Source organism: Anas platyrhynchos, chromosome 8 (genome assembly GCF_047663525.1).
Source record: "Anas platyrhynchos isolate ZD024472 breed Pekin duck chromosome 8, IASCAAS_PekinDuck_T2T, whole genome shotgun sequence".
In the NCBI taxonomy this organism is placed as follows: domain Eukaryota; kingdom Metazoa; phylum Chordata; class Aves; order Anseriformes; family Anatidae; genus Anas; species Anas platyrhynchos.
In genome coordinates, this window is record NC_092594.1 from 30554704 (window position 1) to 30573501 (window position 18798).

General features: G+C 49.5%; 1 protein-coding gene across 1 annotated transcript; it reads right to left on the bottom strand.

The window, feature by feature from the left end:
• Positions 1 to 1706: 1706 nt before the first annotated feature.
• On the bottom strand, positions 1707 to 15737 carry TMEM275 (transmembrane protein 275). Its single transcript, XM_072041753.1, has 8 exons — positions 15631 to 15737; positions 13560 to 13666; positions 11124 to 11315; positions 9625 to 9874; positions 9195 to 9293; positions 6856 to 8088; positions 3993 to 4374; positions 1707 to 2887 (listed from the first exon to the last, which is right to left on the bottom strand). The coding sequence occupies exon 8, from the start codon at positions 2794 to 2796 to the stop codon at positions 2248 to 2250; it is 549 nt and encodes a 182-aa protein (XP_071897854.1). The 5' UTR covers positions 2797 to 2887; positions 3993 to 4374; positions 6856 to 8088; positions 9195 to 9293; positions 9625 to 9874; positions 11124 to 11315; positions 13560 to 13666; positions 15631 to 15737; the 3' UTR covers positions 1707 to 2247.
• Positions 15738 to 18798: the final 3061 nt, after the last annotated feature.

Consider the following 18798-nt stretch of genomic DNA (forward strand, 5'->3'; position numbering starts at 1 on the left):
AATCACCAGCAGGCAAAAAACACGGGAGCCTTTTGTTCAGTACAGCAGTTCCCACGTGCCAAAGGGGAGCTGGTGCTGGAAGCAGAGATCGCCCATGAAAATGAGCTCTAAAGGGGATCACAAAGAGATCAGACCAGACAGACCCGTCCACCTTCAAGCAGCCTCCAGATTCAGGTGTGCTGATACGAGCCCTGCTGCTTGGCAATGTGCTCAGCTTCAAAGCGGCTCTGTGGAGCTGGGAGCAGTTATTTTCCCTCCTGCACAGGCAGGCAGCTGAGCAGCAGTACGATTAAACCACTTGCCCAGGACCTGGAGGCTGTAGCATAGATGTGAACCCACATCTTCCAAAGACAAGTCCCTCTCCTGGGTTTGCTCCTGCCCCTTCCAGCCAACAGGGCAGCCCTGCTAAAATCACTCTGGTGTCACAAGTCAGTCTCTGGTATAGAAGCAGATGCTCAAGGCAGCAAACTGTTGCAGCATTCAAGCCAGAGTTTTTCTTCCCTCTCATCAAGGCATGAAATTCAACCTCATCCTCCCCAAGCCCATGAAGGGGACATCAGCTCCCCAGACAACCAGGACACCCTGTGCATGGCCTGTACAGCAGCGTGGCTCTTCTGGCCAGCCTCTCCGTGTCCCCAGGTGCCATCCCTTAATCCCACATATCAGCCATCTCCCCTTCATCCCTCACACCTCTCCATACACCTGCTGGTTAAAGCCTCAGGGCTGAATGGGGTGCTGGCCAAGCTGGGAACTATTACCTCTCTCTGTCTACAGGAGATGTGAAGTACCACAGGAAATAGATGACAGAAAGAAACATGACAAAGACCCCAGAAAACCTGAGTGGTGTGGGGAGGCACGGGCTGTTTGCTGGCCTTTCTAATTTGGGAGCTTCGGGGTATCAAGGAGAATTAGTAGGGTGCAGGCTGAAAATAAAACAAAGGCAGAGATGTTTACGGCCTCTCATTAAGCTGTACAACTCCATGCTGCAGGAGCACAAATGATAAAAGCTGACAGACAAGGAGTAAAAGAAGAAGAAAAAAAATCAATTCAGGGCTACTAAACACAGGCACCACTTCCAGCTCAGGAAGCTCCCAAGCGCCTTGGTTGGAGGCTGGGAGGGCAGTCTGGACAAGCAATATCTGTGTTTTATTCCGGTGCCTTTGCCTTGAACAGCTCTTTAGGAATTCTCTTCTTCAAACTCATCCCATTGCTTCGCAAGCCCAGGAACACCCTTAGCAGCTGGTTTCCTGCAGCAAGGAGTTCCACACTGACTGCCCACTGTGCAGTGGGTCCGGCAGGCATGTCAAGAAAGAGATAATCAACACCTTCCAGCATAGATATACTGAAGCCCATACAATTATTAGTCCCCTGCCCCAAGCTGATGTGTCCCAGGCCAGCCTTCCATAAGATGATGGAAAGGAAGATGCCTCCCCGCAGCACTCAGGATGTAATCATTACGCAAAGATTTCATTTGCAGGCTCTCCCAGCCTCCGGTTACCCCGGGAGCTTGTCCCCAAGAATTTGGCCCTGCTGACCTCCCAGTATACACACTGCACTGAGCAGCACCACTGCAGCCCAGCACGACTAAAACTAGAGGAAAATGCCAGTGCTAATTGTGATCCCTGTGATTCATCGTCTCTTATCATGGATGGTAAAGTCACCCAACTCAAGGAGAAATGGGGTAAGGATTTTCAGAGGAGGGGAGATTGTTTCACACTGCTTTTTTCAACAGTAAACACAGATATTTTGTCCCTACTGCCAAAAAGCCTGGCTCTAAAATGCTGAAATCTTCTTGTGACTGAGTGGCAGCACGCTGTAATTTACTGCATTCCTGCTCCCATTACATTCAAGAATTGCTTCACTTCAGGGAAAAAAAAAAAAAGGAAAAAAGAGCTGTCATTTTTCAGCACCCTGTGTAGCCCCTCCTTCAGCCATCACGTTTCCACCTTCTGCTAGACAAATTAATTCATTCTCCTTGTCCTCTCTGCTCCCCAAAAAGCTGTTTTTTTCCCAAGAACTTTTCAATTCGTCCTTTCACAGCAACATCATTAGCAATTTTCTTTGTGAAGCCAAGTAACGGGCACGCTCCTTTCAGCAAAAATCCGGAGTTTTCCTGCTGTGGCATCCCTCTTCCTTAAATTGGTTTAGAGAAGCCTGTCTGCTGGCTTTCCACAAGCACCTCAGCCTCAGACTCCAGCCCACCCATTGCAGCGTCTGGCTGGCTGCTGGTAAAAGCTCTGCCCGGGTTTAGGATGCGGCCAGGTCCCTGGGCAAGTTGAGCTGTATCGCCTCTCCTCCCGTCGTGTACTTGGCCACCGGCCCGTTGCCCTCCATGGTGAAGAGCTTGCAAGTCTTCGTGCTCTCGTGCACCGGCGTGGACTTCTTGGAGGAGATGGGGGAGTTGGTGGGGCTCAGCTGGACGGCGGTGGTGTCCTGCACCGTGTGCTCGCTCGTTTCGATTTCAAAGGCCGTGTTGCCGGGTTTGATGAGACCAATGTTGGATCCCGGCTTGGATTTTCTGGCCCCGTGAGCTGGCGGCCTCCGGCTGCAGATGCAGCAGGCCCCGAAGAAGGTGAAGGCCACCACCAGCAAGATGGGCCCAATGATGATGGGGGGATTGTTCACGGGGAGGAAGGTCCCGAACGCGAACGCTCCCACTAACGTGATGTTGATCCCTGCCAGCATGATGCAAAGTCCACACGCGCAGCAGAGAGCAGGGGAGGGAAGGCCCTGAGGTCGTGTCTTCTTCTGGATGGGTTTTTGGGTCAAAGAGGCGCTGCTCTTTTCGCTGAACATGTTGAGGCGAGTCTCAGAGGTCACTTCAGTCCTCGCAGGTCACACACTGTGCTGAGAAGGCTGCTGCTGGTCTCCTGCTACCTTGAAATCCCTGGAGAAGAGAAGAGCATGCGGCTGTTAGAGCAACAAACCAAAGGCACCTTTCCGCCACCACCCAAGGTGACCAGCATTGCCTCCAAGTCTGCCGGTACCAACAGCTAAGCAAAAATCCAGGCCTGCTCTCAAGTCTGGGCTCTCCCAGGCCTTGTTCATACACAGCCAGCTCAGGCTGGAGCACTGAGGTCAGTGCGTTCAATGCCTTCAGCCATCCAGATGGATGCAGCATGACTGAATCCGAGCACGCAATGCCCTGGGGCCTAGACCTTGGCCCTGCCTCCAGCCTGAGCCCCAGCAGAGCAGTGCAGCTGTGTGGCTGAGCAGACAGACCCACATCATCAGCTCAGACGAGGTTCACACAGGCCTGGGACCTGCTGCCTACTTCTCTTGACTCCTCTCCGCCCACTCTTCCCTTAAAACACAGCTTCTTCAGCTGTATTTGTTGTCCATTCGGGCGGCAGCTGGTCTCACAGCGCTAGTCATGGCCCAGACAATATGGATCTCATACATCACACCACGCTGAGTGTGATCACAGGAGATCATGCAGAAGGGCCAAGGAAGCCTGTCTGCCTCAGCAGGTGTAAACTCAAACTTGTGCAAAGCTCCTGCACAAGCAGATGGAGCTGGGAGAGATCCTGTGTGGGGACCTACCCTTTCCTAGGACACACAGCCCTGGCTGACCAGAGCAGCTTGTCCATGGCCGAGGTTATTGGACATGATAGGAGCTGGCTTTTTGTTCACTGAACTTCACTGGGAAGCCAAATTGCCAGAAGCCAAATTGCCAGCAGTTTGCTGGTGATGCCTTTGATTTTACAGGCAGGAGAGCAATTCTCTCCCCAGCCTGACTGCAAACAGCAGCAGTCTGCTCTCTCGTACTCCCCTGCCTGGCTCCCTAGCTTCTTCCCGCTTCTGTTGTCAAATATTTCATAAGGGGAAAACAGATACCATGCAGATTTCTACTGAAAGAGCCAAAAATCACTGTTGTGCTATTAACACTGCAGCCACTAAATTAACATCCCTCACCCATCACCCTGAAACACGCCAGTGGGATCAGCCGGCCGTTTCCAACATGCTTCCCAGGGTATAAAATTTTCCCATACCTCCAGCTGAGGCAAAGCTCTCTCTGCTGCTCTCTCCAGTGTCACGTCTCATTGCCTTTGCTCGGGCTTTTGTTCAGACCTGAATGAAGTGCAGCAGTGAACTTCCAGTGAAGTTTCTGTTGAGTGAGACATCAGCTGGAGCTGACAGGCACGGATGCACTGAAGGATTCAATTCTTCCTCATCTGGGGATGTCTGTCTAGGGAAGCCTCTCTGCAGGCAAAGATTTTTTCAGAACAGACAATGTGCAGGAGAGAAAGGGCATTTTCTCCATTAGCCGGGCTAACAATATGGATGTTTTTCCAGCAGTGTCCTTTTATTCTGCCTGGGAACCTCGGCACGCTGATGTGAGCTGGAGCCCTGATTCCGCTTCTTCCACCAGCCCTGGAACAGCAGCAAGACAGCTCCCAGTTAAACACACACACGTTAAATCACATCACAGATTTTTTCTGTAAAGTTTGCTCCCTCCTCAGCTTCCACCCTGCAAGAATCCCCGCTCCTGGGGAGCCAGGCAGCTATCGTGTGCCAAGCCCTAACAGGATGAACAAACACACCGGCTGCCTCTGCTCCTAGGCAAGCCAGAGACCAGAGGGCATGTTCCCTCTGAGATTTTCCAGAGGAGCTTCTACCGGGTACCCATCACATCTGTCACCTGCAATTACTCCAAGAGGACCGTGCTGGGTTCTGGATGCTTTCAAGGCTGCAGTGATAACAGCCAGCACAGACCCTGGTAGCTCTTTTTCCCTGCCTGACACCACTCATCACCAGGAGGGCAGGGAGTTAAGCTGGGGTAAAATCCTTCCATATCAGGATGTAACAGGGGAGGACAAGGAGGCTTGTTCAGGCACCGTTAGTGATAACAAATCAGGGCAGCCTGTCCCAAGGACAATTCACTCCAGCAGGTAAAAGAAAACCACATATCCACTCTGGAAGGATAAATGATGTTATACAGCAGGGCTCCGGGTGGGTGCTGCTACCATCAGCTTTTCCCAGACATTCATGAATGTTTCCCAGAAGGAGGGAGGGGATCATATCTACAGAAATAGGGCCGTGGCACACGCTGGAGAAGGATGGAGACCCTTCACCCTGCAGCTGGCACAGGCAGTGTTCCCTCCTCGGGTCAGCCTAGGACAGGCAGAGAGCTCTGGGGCTGTGCCAAGGGGTTGGCCAGGCACTGGCAGCTACCTGCCTGCTGGCAGGGGACGAGGGAAGACACAAAGTTTGGAGATGGACTGCTTCAGTGGAAGCAGGGATGGGTAGCTTGCCAGAAGCCATCGCTCTAGGAGGCCCATTGGGATGGGCGTCTGGGAACACGTCAGTAGCAGCCTGCACAAAAGGTCAGAGACCAGAGCAGGCAGTGTGGGAAAAAAAAGGAAAAAGAAAAAAATATATATATAAACAAAAATCTGGGCTTCTGGAGTTGCATCTGTGGTTGTCAAACCTGGATTCTGTAAGTTCAAAGAGCCAGTCCTAACACAAGAGCAATGACAGTCCAGAGCAGAGCTGTAAAAACGTGAATCCAAGCACTTGTACCATGCACACTTGGGTGAGGAATAAAAGCACATGGGGGTGACTGAGGGACCAAGCCACCAGGCACACCGGATGGCATGAAAGAAAAGCACAGGGAGCCAAATCCCACTCATTGGTGTTACTTGTATGGAGACGTACCCACCCAGAACCATCACACAGAGATAGTTGGAATGGTCAGAAATAGAGGCAGGGGCTGAGATCTCAAACTGTGCAAGCAGTGCTGGAGCTTGTACACAGAAGGGATTCCAAAACTCTGGGAAACCAGAGGAAACGGGGATGAGAAAGCCAGCAGAGCAGTAGAGGATGAAGCAAAAACCAACTAAAGTCACAGGATGTCTTACATCGTCCTCTAAGCAATAAGACCCTGCAACACAAAGCCCGTCCTTGTACTGATGGCCACATACAACAGAAGCATCTTAACTCTCCTGAAGCCTGTCATCTCCTAGAGCACGGGCTGATGCTGTGGGGAGAGGGGTCCCTCTCCATCCCCCTGCAGTCACAGGAATTCACGAGTGGGGGGCTGTTCCCACTGCTGATATCGGGCAGTTTTTACCTTCCTACTTCCACTTTTACCAAGTTAACCAGCTCAGAAATGAGCAACTTTCTTTCCAGCCAAATTATCCTGTCCAGAATGACAAGTCTCCTTTCCATTAGGAGAGGGAAAAGTTTTCTTTGAGCTGCATGAAACAGGTTCTTTTCTTATCATCTAGAATCTAGTTGTGCTTTTTTTTTTCTCCAAATGTTTCAGCTCAAAATGCATTAGTGTCAAGGGGGAAAAAAAAAAAAAAAAAAGAAAAAGGAAAAAAAGCTGCATATGCAAGCCTGTGTAATGGAAATCCAGAGGACACAGCGATTCCTTCCAGGGGAATATTCACCCCTCTCTGTATTCTCAGGGGCCAAACAGAGACTTTTATTCCTAGCTCTGAGAGTTCCTAGAGCTCCAAGGACGTGCTGACAGACTCGGCCAGCATTTTAGGAGCATCCCTTAAAGCCATGCCAGCAGCACCAGGATCACCCACCGCTAACCACGCTTCCCTCGTAGTTGCAGTGAGGGGGATCGAGCTGTCACCCATCCACACCACCTCACCAGGGCAGAACCACCGAAATATTTGAAGCCCATCAGCAAGCCTCCTTCCCAGGGGTGCGACGGCACCACGGAAAAACCCCAGCGAGCAGCAAGCAGCAACTGCAGCCAGACAGCTCCCACCACCCCAGCGCCCAGACAGCCTCCCATACAGAGCCGCAGGCAGTTTTGGGGGGAGAAACATCGGACTTTTCCCCGGGCAGAGCTCCGGGAAAGTCCCCGGCAGTGCCAGGGGGAGCTTGGATGCTTACCTGGGTTGGAGCCGGAGGGAGTGGGTGCCCCGGGTGTCCCCTGCAGCGACGGCTCTGCGGTGCCCGAGGCTCTCACTTGCCTCCTTCTCTCTCCTCGGCAAACTTTCCTCGGGTGCCACCAGAGCCCCCCGGAGGGCTCAGCAGGCTCTGGGCGAGCTCAGACACCTCCTCCCCTTTTCCCTCCTTCCCCTCGGAGGATGCTGTCCTCCTCCTCCTCCTCCTCCTCCTCCTCCTCCGGCGGGGCTCAGCCGCAGCATCGCATCCTCCCCTGCCTCCTCTTCCTCCCTGCGGCGGGCAGCGCCGCCCGGCAGGCTCGCAGCCTCTCCCCCCGCCTTCTTTTTTAGTCCTCCTTTTCTACTTCCAGGCTGCAGCTCCCGCCCCCTGGGGTGCCCGAGGCTCAGCAGCCCCTTCCCCGGCAGAGGAAGCCCCCGGGCGGCCTCCGCTAGGGGCAGCCCCGAGCCCCCCCCAGACCGCTGCGCAGAACAAAGCCGCGGTACCAGGGGTGGGGGGACAAAACAGGGGGACACCCCCGGCCGGGAATTGGCCTCCGGGGGTGAAGAGCACGGGGGCAGGGGGCTCTCGGTCGCTGCTGGCAGGGTGGTGAGGGGCTGGGGGCGAGAGTTGGAAATGGAAGGAGAAAACAGCGCCCCGAGGGATGCTGGAGTAACTGGGGGGGTGCTGAGACAGGACCTCCGAGGGGTGGACGTGCTCAGGGTGTAAGAGCTGGAGAGTTCAGAGAAGAAAAAAAAAAAAAAAAAAAAGGAAGAAAAAAAAAAAAAGAAGGAAAAAATAATAATAAGAAGAAAAAAAACTTATATGTGAAGCTACCCCAGCAATCAGATCCCAGGTACACTCAAAGGTGCTGCTGGCATCCCTATGAAAATTTTCCCTGATGCCAGACCCCGATGCAAGCACAGCCAAGCTCTTCGCTCCCACACTGAGCATCAGCCGCTGTCTGACAGCAGAGCTGGTGCCCGGAGGAAAGGAGACAAGCTGCGAGCTGTGTGCCGAACAGAGTATAGGTCATCCTTCCTCGGCTTAGGCAGCGCAGACGCTCGCATGCCCTCATCTGCTCTCCATGGCCACACAGCTGTAACCAGCCAGGATGTTGCCAGCAACAACTCAACGGAGGCTCTTCTCTGGCTCAGTGCAGAAGAATCCTATCCGGAGCAGGCTGGAGCTGATCGAACATGAATCATTCGCCCCTTTTTAAAATGATTGCTTTCATGCTCTCTAGAGAGAGGGGGAAAAAAGGTAGCACAGAGATGGAGAAAAACAAAGGTCAAAGGAGAAATCTCTGAAGAGGAATGAACACTTACTTCTCCTCTCTATTCTCCAGGCACTACTCCAGCCCGAGCACTCAATACAGCAGCATCTTCTGCTGCAACATATTGCATTTCACCTCGCAGGTCAGCATAAAAATTCAGGCAAAAACCAAGCTTCCTCCTTAGCTACAGCAAACTAGAACATGGGCAAGAGGGCAGGAGGGTATCAGAAAAGCTTCTGGAAAGAAAGAACAGGCAAATCTCATTTCAAACCCTTCCAGAGATCCAGTGTCTCCTCTAAGGATTCTCTGGCCCTGTAATAAGAGGTTCAAAATGGCTCGGCATACTCATCCCTATCAGAAAAGTGGTAGAAGAGTACACCATTGGTTGGGCTTTCTGGAGAAAATCTTCACATAGCACATCTGAGAGACAGTCCCACGTGCAGCAGAACTGGCATTTGGTGTTTGCTGACTGTTGCTGGGTAGAAACTGGAGTGGCTGAATGCTGGTGTGGCTCCACGGTGCTCAACGGGATCAGCCCTATAAGCCAGATCTGTTCAAGAGAGGCTGTCAGATGGAAAGGGACCGCCAGGGTCATTGATTTGAGTCCCCTGCTATCATGTTGTATAACAGCATTCATGAAGTGCTCAAGCTCCTAATGGGGTCAATTAATACCAAATGACCTGTGAGCTGCTCCCTAATTGCACAAGGCAGTGATGAAGCAGGCTGCTCCTGCTGCAGCTCACCATTGGCTGTCGCATCACTCTCCATCGCACTTTCAGCTTAATGGTCCATAAACCCAATAAAAAGGGGAAGGCTTTGCTGAAACGTTACATATTTAGGGCTCCACTGAAGCAACAGTTCTGAATTCCGCATATGTGGCCCTGACAACCTGGCAGGCTGCATTCATGTGATTAAAACAACTGCTAATTCAAGAACTAAAATTAAAGGCTAGATTTCCCACTGGTATAATTCAGAATAGATTCACTGCCTTGCAGAGCTTTGATAGCTCAGGAGCATTCATGTTTTGCCAAGAGGGCTTTGCCAGACTGGTGGCTCCTAACTTCAAACTTACCAGAAACGAGGAAGCTCTGCTATCCTCAGAGGCAAAATCCCAACCCTCCGCCGACAGCAGGCTCTTTCCTCTGGAGAAGCTGCTCATTCCCATTTGATGCTGAATTCAAAAATTAGCTGAAGTCAGAAATGTCCAAATAAGAGGCAAAATTTGCCTGCTTCTAACTGAAAACAGATGGAAGGGATAAGGGATCTATGGTTTTATAGGGAATTTTAGCAGGGGCTAACAGTGGAAGGAAAGAGCACGGACAGCATCTGACCCAATGAGACCAGCCCTGTGCCAACAGCCCGATTCCTGAGCACAACAGGAGCAAAAAGCAGCAGCCTTCAGTGCTGTCTCCTAACCCATGCCCACCACACAAGGAGAATTTATGAGAGCCTGAGAAAGCCTGGAAGTTTATGGTCCAGCAAGATCATTAGACAAAGGTCACCTCGGAAACACTCCCCTGCAGGTTTTCATGAGGTCTCCGAAACAGGCACCTCTCTGTGCATTCACATTTTAACTGCCTCTTAAGGGAAGGAAGCACCAGGCTGAATCTGCTGTTGCTCCACACCAATTGTAAATGCCACTACATCCGTCTGAAGGTTTGCACGATAGCAGGATCCGGCTCTGCCTAATGGCCTGGTGCTCTGGCAATCCAGAAGAGGGCAAGGCCAATTTCTGCAGCGGTGTTTACCTATCTATAACATCATGTACAGAAAGGAGGCGGCAAAAAAGAAATTAGTATTTGTCATTTTCAGAGACAGCTGTGAAATTACTGTGCGGGAGATTTAAGCCCACAAAGGAGACAGCTCCTTGTACAGCGTGTAATTAAAAATCGCAGGACTCTGCCACAGAGTACAACAAGATTAATATGCTCAGACCCTGCAGGCAGCCACAACTGGACCTGTCAAACACAATGGACCAGCTGTACCCTCTGGCTCACAAGGTCCCCACCTTTCTGACCACTGGGAATGGCCCAGAGGGGAGAGCTCGCCCTCAGCTTGGTCCTTGTGCTCTAACCCTCTGTTATCAGCAGCTGCTGTGGCAGAATAACAAGTAAGGTAGATTTTGGGGTCTGGTCCCATATGGCTGTTCTCATGTCAGGGATGAAGATTTTGTTATTTCTGAATGTGGACCCAAACTGGCTTTTCTTAGAGGAGAGGAGAGCCTCAGCAGCCACACCTGATGCAGTTTCCCCCAGCAATATTGCACCAGCAATATCCACTGTACTCACTGCATCTCAGCAGGGATAGTTCATACTTCTACTCTGCTCTCTCATCATGTATACCACTGTCTTCATGACCTAAAGCATCTAGGCCTGCTGTTCCCAGATGCTCCCATCCCTATGCTTACCCACAGCCCTTCAGAGCAGGGGCCTCTCGTTTGCCTTTGTGGTGTGCTGGACAGTGTGGGACCCTCATCCCAAGCTCTTGAATGCTGATGCAATCTAAGTGCTTCATTTAGGATTCAAATTCCTGCTCTGCTACAGACTCATGGTTTAGCAATGGCTTGTCCATCTGGAGACTGTAGCATAATAATATCTTTATTTCTCTTTAGGCTTGGCCCTGGCATCTCAGCTAGACAGTCAGCTGGAACCACCAGCCCAACTTCCAGTCTCATTAAAGCTTCGCATCTATCCTCTGCTCAGATGACCTACTTCCACTGCATTTATTTAAACAATCCAGAAAACAGTATTCCTCTTCACACAAACAAATGAAAGGCTTCCAGATATTCAAACAAGTTTCTCCTTCCTAAGAAGCCCTCTGAAAATACCAAGAGTTGAAGTAAATTAGCAGACAGTGTCCTTGTGTCCCTATTTGTTGGGGAAACATCTGTGCAAGCAGTCGCCCTGTTACACAAACAGTACAGTAATTTTTCATGAAGCTTTCTCAAACAGGAGGAAATTAGCAGGTCAGTTATCAGCAAGGGGCAAATAATTTTAATTACCTTGCAGAGAGATTATGTCTCCTGTGTTTAATTCTCAAAGGCTCCCACTGACAAACTAATTAGCGAGGAGCTTCATTTGAAGAGCAGGCCTGAAGTTATGTGGCTTTATTCTCCCAGCTCACAGGCACACAGTTCATTCTCCTCTGTCACGTCGTGGTCCTCTCTGCCAGATCAGGCCAAAGGAGAGTTGGTCTGGAAAACACAAAAATGCACAGCATGCCCAGCAGCAGCTCTGCCCCACGGTCCAGAGACCTCAGTGTTAGGGCTTCTTCACAAGAAATGCTGGTAGAAGTGCTGTTGGCTCCTCAAACTGGAATCAGAGGATACATTACATATTATACATTATATATTACATATTATATTTGGTTTTATCTTCCCCTTCATCTCCAAGAAGACACAAATACATTTAATTAGCATTTGGGCTGCTAGGATAGTTAACAGCCTTGAGGGAGTAGGAGTCGTGATAGTGAGGTCCTGATCCAACAAAGCACTTAGAGGTGGTGGGTTTTTTGTTTGTTTAGTTGTTGTTTATTTATTTATTTATTTATTTTTGTATCCACATTGGCTTGTTGATTTCAGTGTGACTTCTCACAAGCCTTAAACATCACATGAACAATGACCTGCCCTTCCACAAGCTTTTGATAATGAAGAAGTTTCCTCTTCTGAGCAGATACCAGTGCCTGGTTGAAACTCAGGCAACACCAGAACTGACTGCAAGCGTGCTCTCAGCCTGCACAAGGTGCAAATATGTTCATTTCACTCGTCCTTACAGGGAAAAGTACCCACCTGCTGATTTAAACCATCATAATCTATTTCCCAGTGAAGGCAGGCTGAGCTAGTTACTGCGGGTAAAATGATGGATTATAGCTTTCCACACCTTAACAATTTTATTATTTTCAATGGTTTTCCTGTTCAAGCTGTCCCTGTGTATGGGGCCCAAATCCCCTTCGAAACAGATTTAATGTAGCTCTGTGGGCCAACAAGAGGAGATTTAATTTGTGCCTGTTACATCCACCGGATGGTCAACTTGCAGCATGCCAGAGCACAAGAGCCACTAATTACCAGCAGCATAAATCGCAATACTCCAGCCAGTTTCAATTCCTGGAAAATCTAGCTTTGAGGAATGTCAGACTCAGCATTGTCACCAGATGGTGTTTCTCTCTGAAGAAGACATGTCCTTGATCAGTCCATCACTGCTTAAGGCGCTACTGCTCTTGTTTTTCACCCCATGTTCTTCGCCCAAGGGCTCTTTCCACAGCAACACAGCGATGATTAAGAGCTGGAAACACAGGCAGTGCTGAAAAGCAATTGATGTCCCTTCAAAATGTTTTACACCTTGGACACGGGTATGATCTCTTGTAAGTTTTTCTAGTTTGCAAAAATTCTTGGGTCCCTCACAGCTCAATCTGCTGTACAGCAATGGAAAGGTTCACAAGGTGAGCCCTTAACTCTTCAGAGCAGCAGAATAAACAAGACTTCTGTGAAAATTAAAGGTCACAGTTGGTAGTCCTTATTTGTCTTGTGTGAAAGTCTGGAAACCTTTTCAGTGTGTGTCCTGCCTCCTTAACAGCAGAGTGCATTAAGAAATGGGCCATTTGGATCCTTTCCTTTTGTACTTTAGGCAGAACCTGCATCACTTCATGAAAGCTGCTGCAGTGACTCCAGCAAGCTTTAACAAGGTCTGTAGGATGCTGCCTCGTGAATATTTACCCTCTGGTAGAGAGCAGATGTCCGCAGACTCCATATGGGATATCACGTTACAACATGGCACAGCACAGATCATTAATCACATCCTTAAATGAAGTGATTATAAGGTCATCACGTCAAACATTTCCTAGCATCATGGTGTCTGCACAAGTTTTATCTTACATAGAGCCTGGGGAAGCATCTGGTCAAAACACTTGACTCCAACCCATTAGCTCAGCCGCAGAGCCTGTCTCATAACACACTCAATCTTTCTGCCTCTCAGCTCCTACAGCACCAACCCAGTGAAGAAAACCCACAGAGAAGAGGCTCTCCTCTCCCTCAGAGTATCTGCTGTCTGGACACATCCAGGTCCCAGACATAACAGATCAGAAGTGCTGTGTTTGCTTATGGCACATGTAGGCACGCACACACCCCACATCAAATCCCATAACTACCCACCGGTCTATACAGAGCAACTGCTTCTCACAGGTTTGAGATTAGGTGCATGTAATAGACATCTCTTTGCCTTCAAGAGCATGATCCAAAGGAAAAACGAATCCCTCTCAAAGGGAGAGCTGAAGAACCCCAAGACAAGCAAGTTTCAACTCCAGCCAAGAGCAGTCACCAGTGTTTGCCCTCCACACAACCCAATGTTTTCTTTTAAGAAACCAGCATGCAACAGATGCTTCTGCTCCACCATACTGTCCGCAGACTGATGCAATACATAAATCAGTGAATTTGGAGACATACCTCCCTTCTGGAGCACGCAATGCTGCAGGGACCTGCCAAGTCAGCAGGTGGGGGAGTAGGCGAATCCAGAGCAGTAACACCCAGAGGAGCACCAGCAGCCTGTAGCTCTGCCAGCAGATAAGGGGAGGCATTACTCACCCACTATAGCTGGGTAGGACAGCAGCTACAGAAAGGCATCCTTCTGTAGACAGGTTTTAATGTTAATTAGTTTTAAGAGTCACTGAAATTGTGCTGTTTCCTTTTCCCCATCCCACACACAGACAGCACTCAAGTAGGGAAAACCAACCGTCATCAAGACCCTGCTAACTCCCCCTCCACCCAGCAGACTGAATAAGACCAAGTAAGAAATTAAGCACAGGATTCACCTGTCATCAACACCATGATAATGTGAAATTCTGATTAAGTTTCACATAGTCTTTTAACAAGACTGGTGGAACTGAGAAACTCGAGTGTCATTACAAGTGACATTGGTTTAGAGGAGCATTTTCCTGGTGGACCCTCCAGTAACAATGGTCGGGGCAGAGCTGGACACCCCTTCTTCATCACCCTATCCACCACCACATCAACACACTTTCTGTAAGAGTTGCTTATATTTCACCATACTCCTTCTACAGGGATCAAGGACTGAAAGTGTGAGGTGATGCCTAAACACAGGGACATTATCTCGAAGGGATGTTACAGACGTAGCTCAAACCATGGATATTATCTCAAATAATATATCATTGATGTAATCTAATAGTAATATAACATGGAGGTTACCTCAAAGAGGGACAGGAGGATAGCAATGTGCACATTTGGCAGAGCAGAAAACTGAGGCACGGAGACTAAATCAGCTGAGGCTCATCCCAAGATGGCAATCACGACCTGCCTCCCCTGCCTTCTTGCTGCCACACAGTCTGGGATGCACAGGGAGAGGTATTCTGGGGGTTTGTGTCACCCAGAGACACAGCACAACCACAAGGCTGCTGTGAGCATCCCACCCCACCGCCCAGGGGACCCACAGCCACCAGCTGAGCTCTCCATCCCTCAATGGTCTGCAGAAGATAAGGGCTTCACTGTTCTCCTCACTAAATCATTTGTAAAAAAATGAATGAGGACACTTAACCTGTCTGTGTGAGGAGTCACGGTTTGCCTATTCCTCAGGCAATAGAAGCAGTGCCTAGAATTATTCACCACTTTTATAAGCAAATAGGAAAAAGCAGCATGTGTATCCAACACCTTGAGGACCAAACTGTGCCGTAAGCAGAGCAGCAGCTGGCTCTGCTGGGGCTGGGGGAGGTGGTTAGCAAAGCAGCAAGGTGCTGGGCAAGGATCTGCAGGACTAATAAAGCCAGGGCTGAGCTGCAACAATTTTCCGTGGCCCAGCAAGAGAGAGACTGCCCCGAAGATGCCACAGCTTGCTGGATGTAGGCTGAATTCACCAGCTGTTTTCTGAGAAGCCTGTGATGCAGACAACATGATTAAGGAAGGGAAAGACAAATAAACCCAGAGACAGCTTGGACTGGCGTTTCTGTGGTGGTCTGAAAGGAGGAAAATGGTCACCGCTAACCACAAGGTTCCCCCCATGCTCTCACATATACTCATTTATTTAATTTTAAAAGGATAGGTGGCTGCAGGGGGTATGGAAGCATTTCCCCTGCTGCCTGGTCAGATGAGAATTGGATTTTCCCTACCTCAGAGAGAGGGATTGGGCACCAGGGGTTCTACTTACTGCTCATTTACACTGCTGCTAATTGCAGCCTGGCCACGCAGCCTCTGCCCAGCCAGCAGGGAGTGTAACTCCACCAAAGCAACCCTTTTCTTAACAGCCGTCCCTGCGTTCCCTGCAGATCTGGATTTCTCAGCTCTTCTCAGGATCTGGGAAAGCTGTTCACAAGCGACCAACAGACAGCATCACCTCGCAGCAGCCCTCGGCTAAGCCGCAGCCACTAACTACACACACGCTCACATCCCCTTCCAGTTAGGAACTGGGCTGTGTCAGCAGCCCCACATCATACAACTGCAGCAGGCTGGGTACATGCGCAGAGCCAGCTCTCCAGATCCAGCTAATGAGGAACACCTCATTAAATACCTCGGGGAGAGGTTCCAGCTATCGTGTTTTCCCTTCACAGCCACTGCTGGAAGGAGCCCACTCACACCCACTTCCCATTACATGAAGCCACTTGATGACTTGCTGCATCTGTCAGCATTTAAGTCATTAAGAGATTTCTAGCCATCACCTTGCTGTTATCTTTCTCCTGGTATTTCCTCCAATTAAATTATTGGGGGTGCCTCCTGTAAGTGCCCACAGCCTGCCCCCTCTCCTACCCAGCAGTTGGGCTGCTACAACAGAAACCAACACCAGGGAAACAGCTCATCAGCCAGCCGGAGCATCTTCTCTAGAGCCTCTCTCCTCCTTACAAGCTCCACATCTTCTCTGTCTCCAGGCTTTCACCATCAGCTCGCCCAGGAGCAGCTGATCTGTAATTTATGCTTTTGCAGTGAATTTCCCTCCCAGGGAGTGCAACCGAAACCAGCTACAGGGTGAGCCCTGTCCCTCTGCTCTCAGCACCCCGGGGTGCAGGAGGAGGGCAGGCTCAGTTGGGCGTTTGTCACATTTAACCCCATTTTGTAAAGATCGGAGGGAAACACTCCCCCCATCCCTATCTCACCTGGGAGAAACCTGCTGGCTCCTCTGCTTTTCTGAATGGGTGTAATCAATGCAGGGAGGGTTGAAAATGTGCTTGTACTGGCCTTGGAGATTTTCTGCTCGCTGCTGGGGACTGCACAACACCTACTCATCTCAGCGGGAAGTGGTTGATGCCTCACGGAAAGAACAAGAGGCCGAAACGCTGAATGCGAGCATTTCTTTCACAGTTCTGTGTGCAACGGGAGCTTATTCCTCATTCAGTGACATAGAATCCAGCTTCTGGGGAGGCGGAGTAAATCAATGATTAATTTAAAGTAATTTATACCTTTTAACCATTCAAGTCTATTTTCCTGGCTTGAGATCCACAAGCACTCTGGATCAATGCCTGGAAATCCATGACTATTTCAGGTGTGGCCATTTGTCCTCTGGGCACAGCTATAGCCTTGTGACTAAAGAAACAGCCCGAGTGCTTTTTTCTGGTCTTTCACATCCAGTTTATTCATTTGTTTCCTCCAGAGATCACCCAGCAGGGCTGGATTGTGCTGTCCCAGTCTGGAGCTCTTTAACCTTCAGTAACTCGTGTTAGGTGTTATTGATGGTTTGGGTGTCACGTAGCACCTTACATATGACACAGCCCCCTGCACCTTGCTCACCCCTTCCACAAAACACAATTAATTACATTTTGAGCCTCTTTAGCTCATCTGCTCAGCCATAAACTCTCCTGCTCTGCACCTTGCTTCAAGCCTCCTGTCATCTGAATGACCAGAGAAACAGAAAAGGCAGCCGAGGGACTGAGCTGACATCAAGCCCGTTTTATAGGCAACATAAAGCTGTCTCCAATACTCAAGTGGCAGAAGTGTTTGTGTCAGGAGGGAGTAGCAGAAGAAAGCAGGACTTGTCTGCGGGAGAAATAAAAATAAAAAATTTAATGCAATTAAATTCCCCCAGATAGCACTTGGCTATCTGGTTATATCACAAGTGACATTTTTGTTAGAAAGCATTAATAAAACCTGCTGTATAATCCAGGAGGATGCAGAGGAATCATTACACAGGAATTGATGGGTCTGCTGCAAAGTTTTATTCTCTCAGTGCTGAGGCTCACTTCCAGAAGCCAGGATCTGGGGTGGACTGGAAGCTCTCCCTGCTCTCCAGAGCAGGCAGGAAGGGAAAAACTGGGGAAGAGAAGAATCTTTTAGGGTGTCAGAAATCTCCATAGGATTTTGCTCCATGCCAGTAAGTTATCAGAGCATCTGAATTGGTTTCTGGTACCCCTGAGGCCAGGGTTTGCTGTGCTGGTTTGTGATGGGGAGATGCTCCGAGCCTCCTCCTCACGGTGCCTGCCCACACCGCGGCTGCATCCAGCCCTGCGAGGCGTCCAGCCGAAATGACGGAAAGAAAGTCATTGTAAAGGATGGAGAAAAATAGTTGGCAGCTTCTTGTAGAGCTACTCAAGAATTAAATGCCCTGACCTCTTAGTGGAAGTGCCAGCAAACACATCTTCTGCTTGTTATTGTTCCTTTCCCATTTGCTTTTAATTTGCTCAACCTGTAATTTGTTAAACGGGCTGCCCAGAAGATACCATCTCAGAGCTGGTTATTATGCAGGTGCTGCTTTTATCCTGGAGCAGAGAGAAACATATCAACATCAAGACTGGGGACGCAGCCAGGAAAGCTGCTGATTTCACTGAGAAAATACTAAACATAAATTGTGTCCTGCGTCTGTCCTGTAACACTTTAAGCTCCTTACAACAAAAGCATTAAAAGAAAAAAAAAAAAAAAACACAGTGTAATGAGGACATTATGTGGACTAAAGATGAAAGTCTCCAGGAATAATACAGGCATAGATCATACTGGGAACTCACAAAGGAAGCCAGAAAAACCAACCCACACTGGAGAGGCCACATTTCAAGGCAGGGAGCTGTCTCTCTGTGCTGTGTTTGCAGCATGGCACTGGATATTTCCATTCCTTGAGTGGAGATGTGAGCAGCAGAGCTGGTCAGAAATCTTCCAAAGCCTTGGTTCACCAAGAAAGGCATACAGAACTTCATCCAAAACATCTCAGGTTCCGTGAATCTAATCTGATTTTCTTGCAAAAGCTTTGATGCCTGCTTTGCTCCTAGATTGACCAGGGACTGGCACCAGGTCCCATAGCCTGCTGACATACGGATTAAGCAGGGCTGAGCTCCCAGCAGAGACCTTGGTGCCTTGGGGCTCCTACAGAGATCCCACAGAGCCTGGGGCCTGTGCAGTATGTCAGGCCAGAGCCACGGATCCTCAAAGCCTGCTGCAGCAACTGGAAGAAACTGGAGTCACTGCAAAACGCGCTGACATCCCAGAGCAGCTGGCCTGACAGCACCTAGCTCACACGAAAACACAACTACATCCCACAGAAAAAGAATAAAATAAAAATGATTTTTTAGCCTGTTTACATACTTAAGGACACCTACAATCCCCAAATATAAATTACAAAGGATATTTGCCTGCCTAAATGTTTTGTTACAGAAGGAAAGCGCCAAGACTTAGAGCAGAACAGCCTTCAGTTTATTTATAAGAGGAATCCACAATGAAGTATCAGCTTCCAACACCTGCTAAAGCCTTATTTGCCCTGCAG

Excerpts from the sequence above, each read along its gene's own strand:
- TMEM275 (XM_072041753.1), bottom strand. The coding sequence starts at position 2,796 with ATGTTCAGCGAAAAGAGCAGCGCCTCTTTGACCCAAAAACCCATCCAG.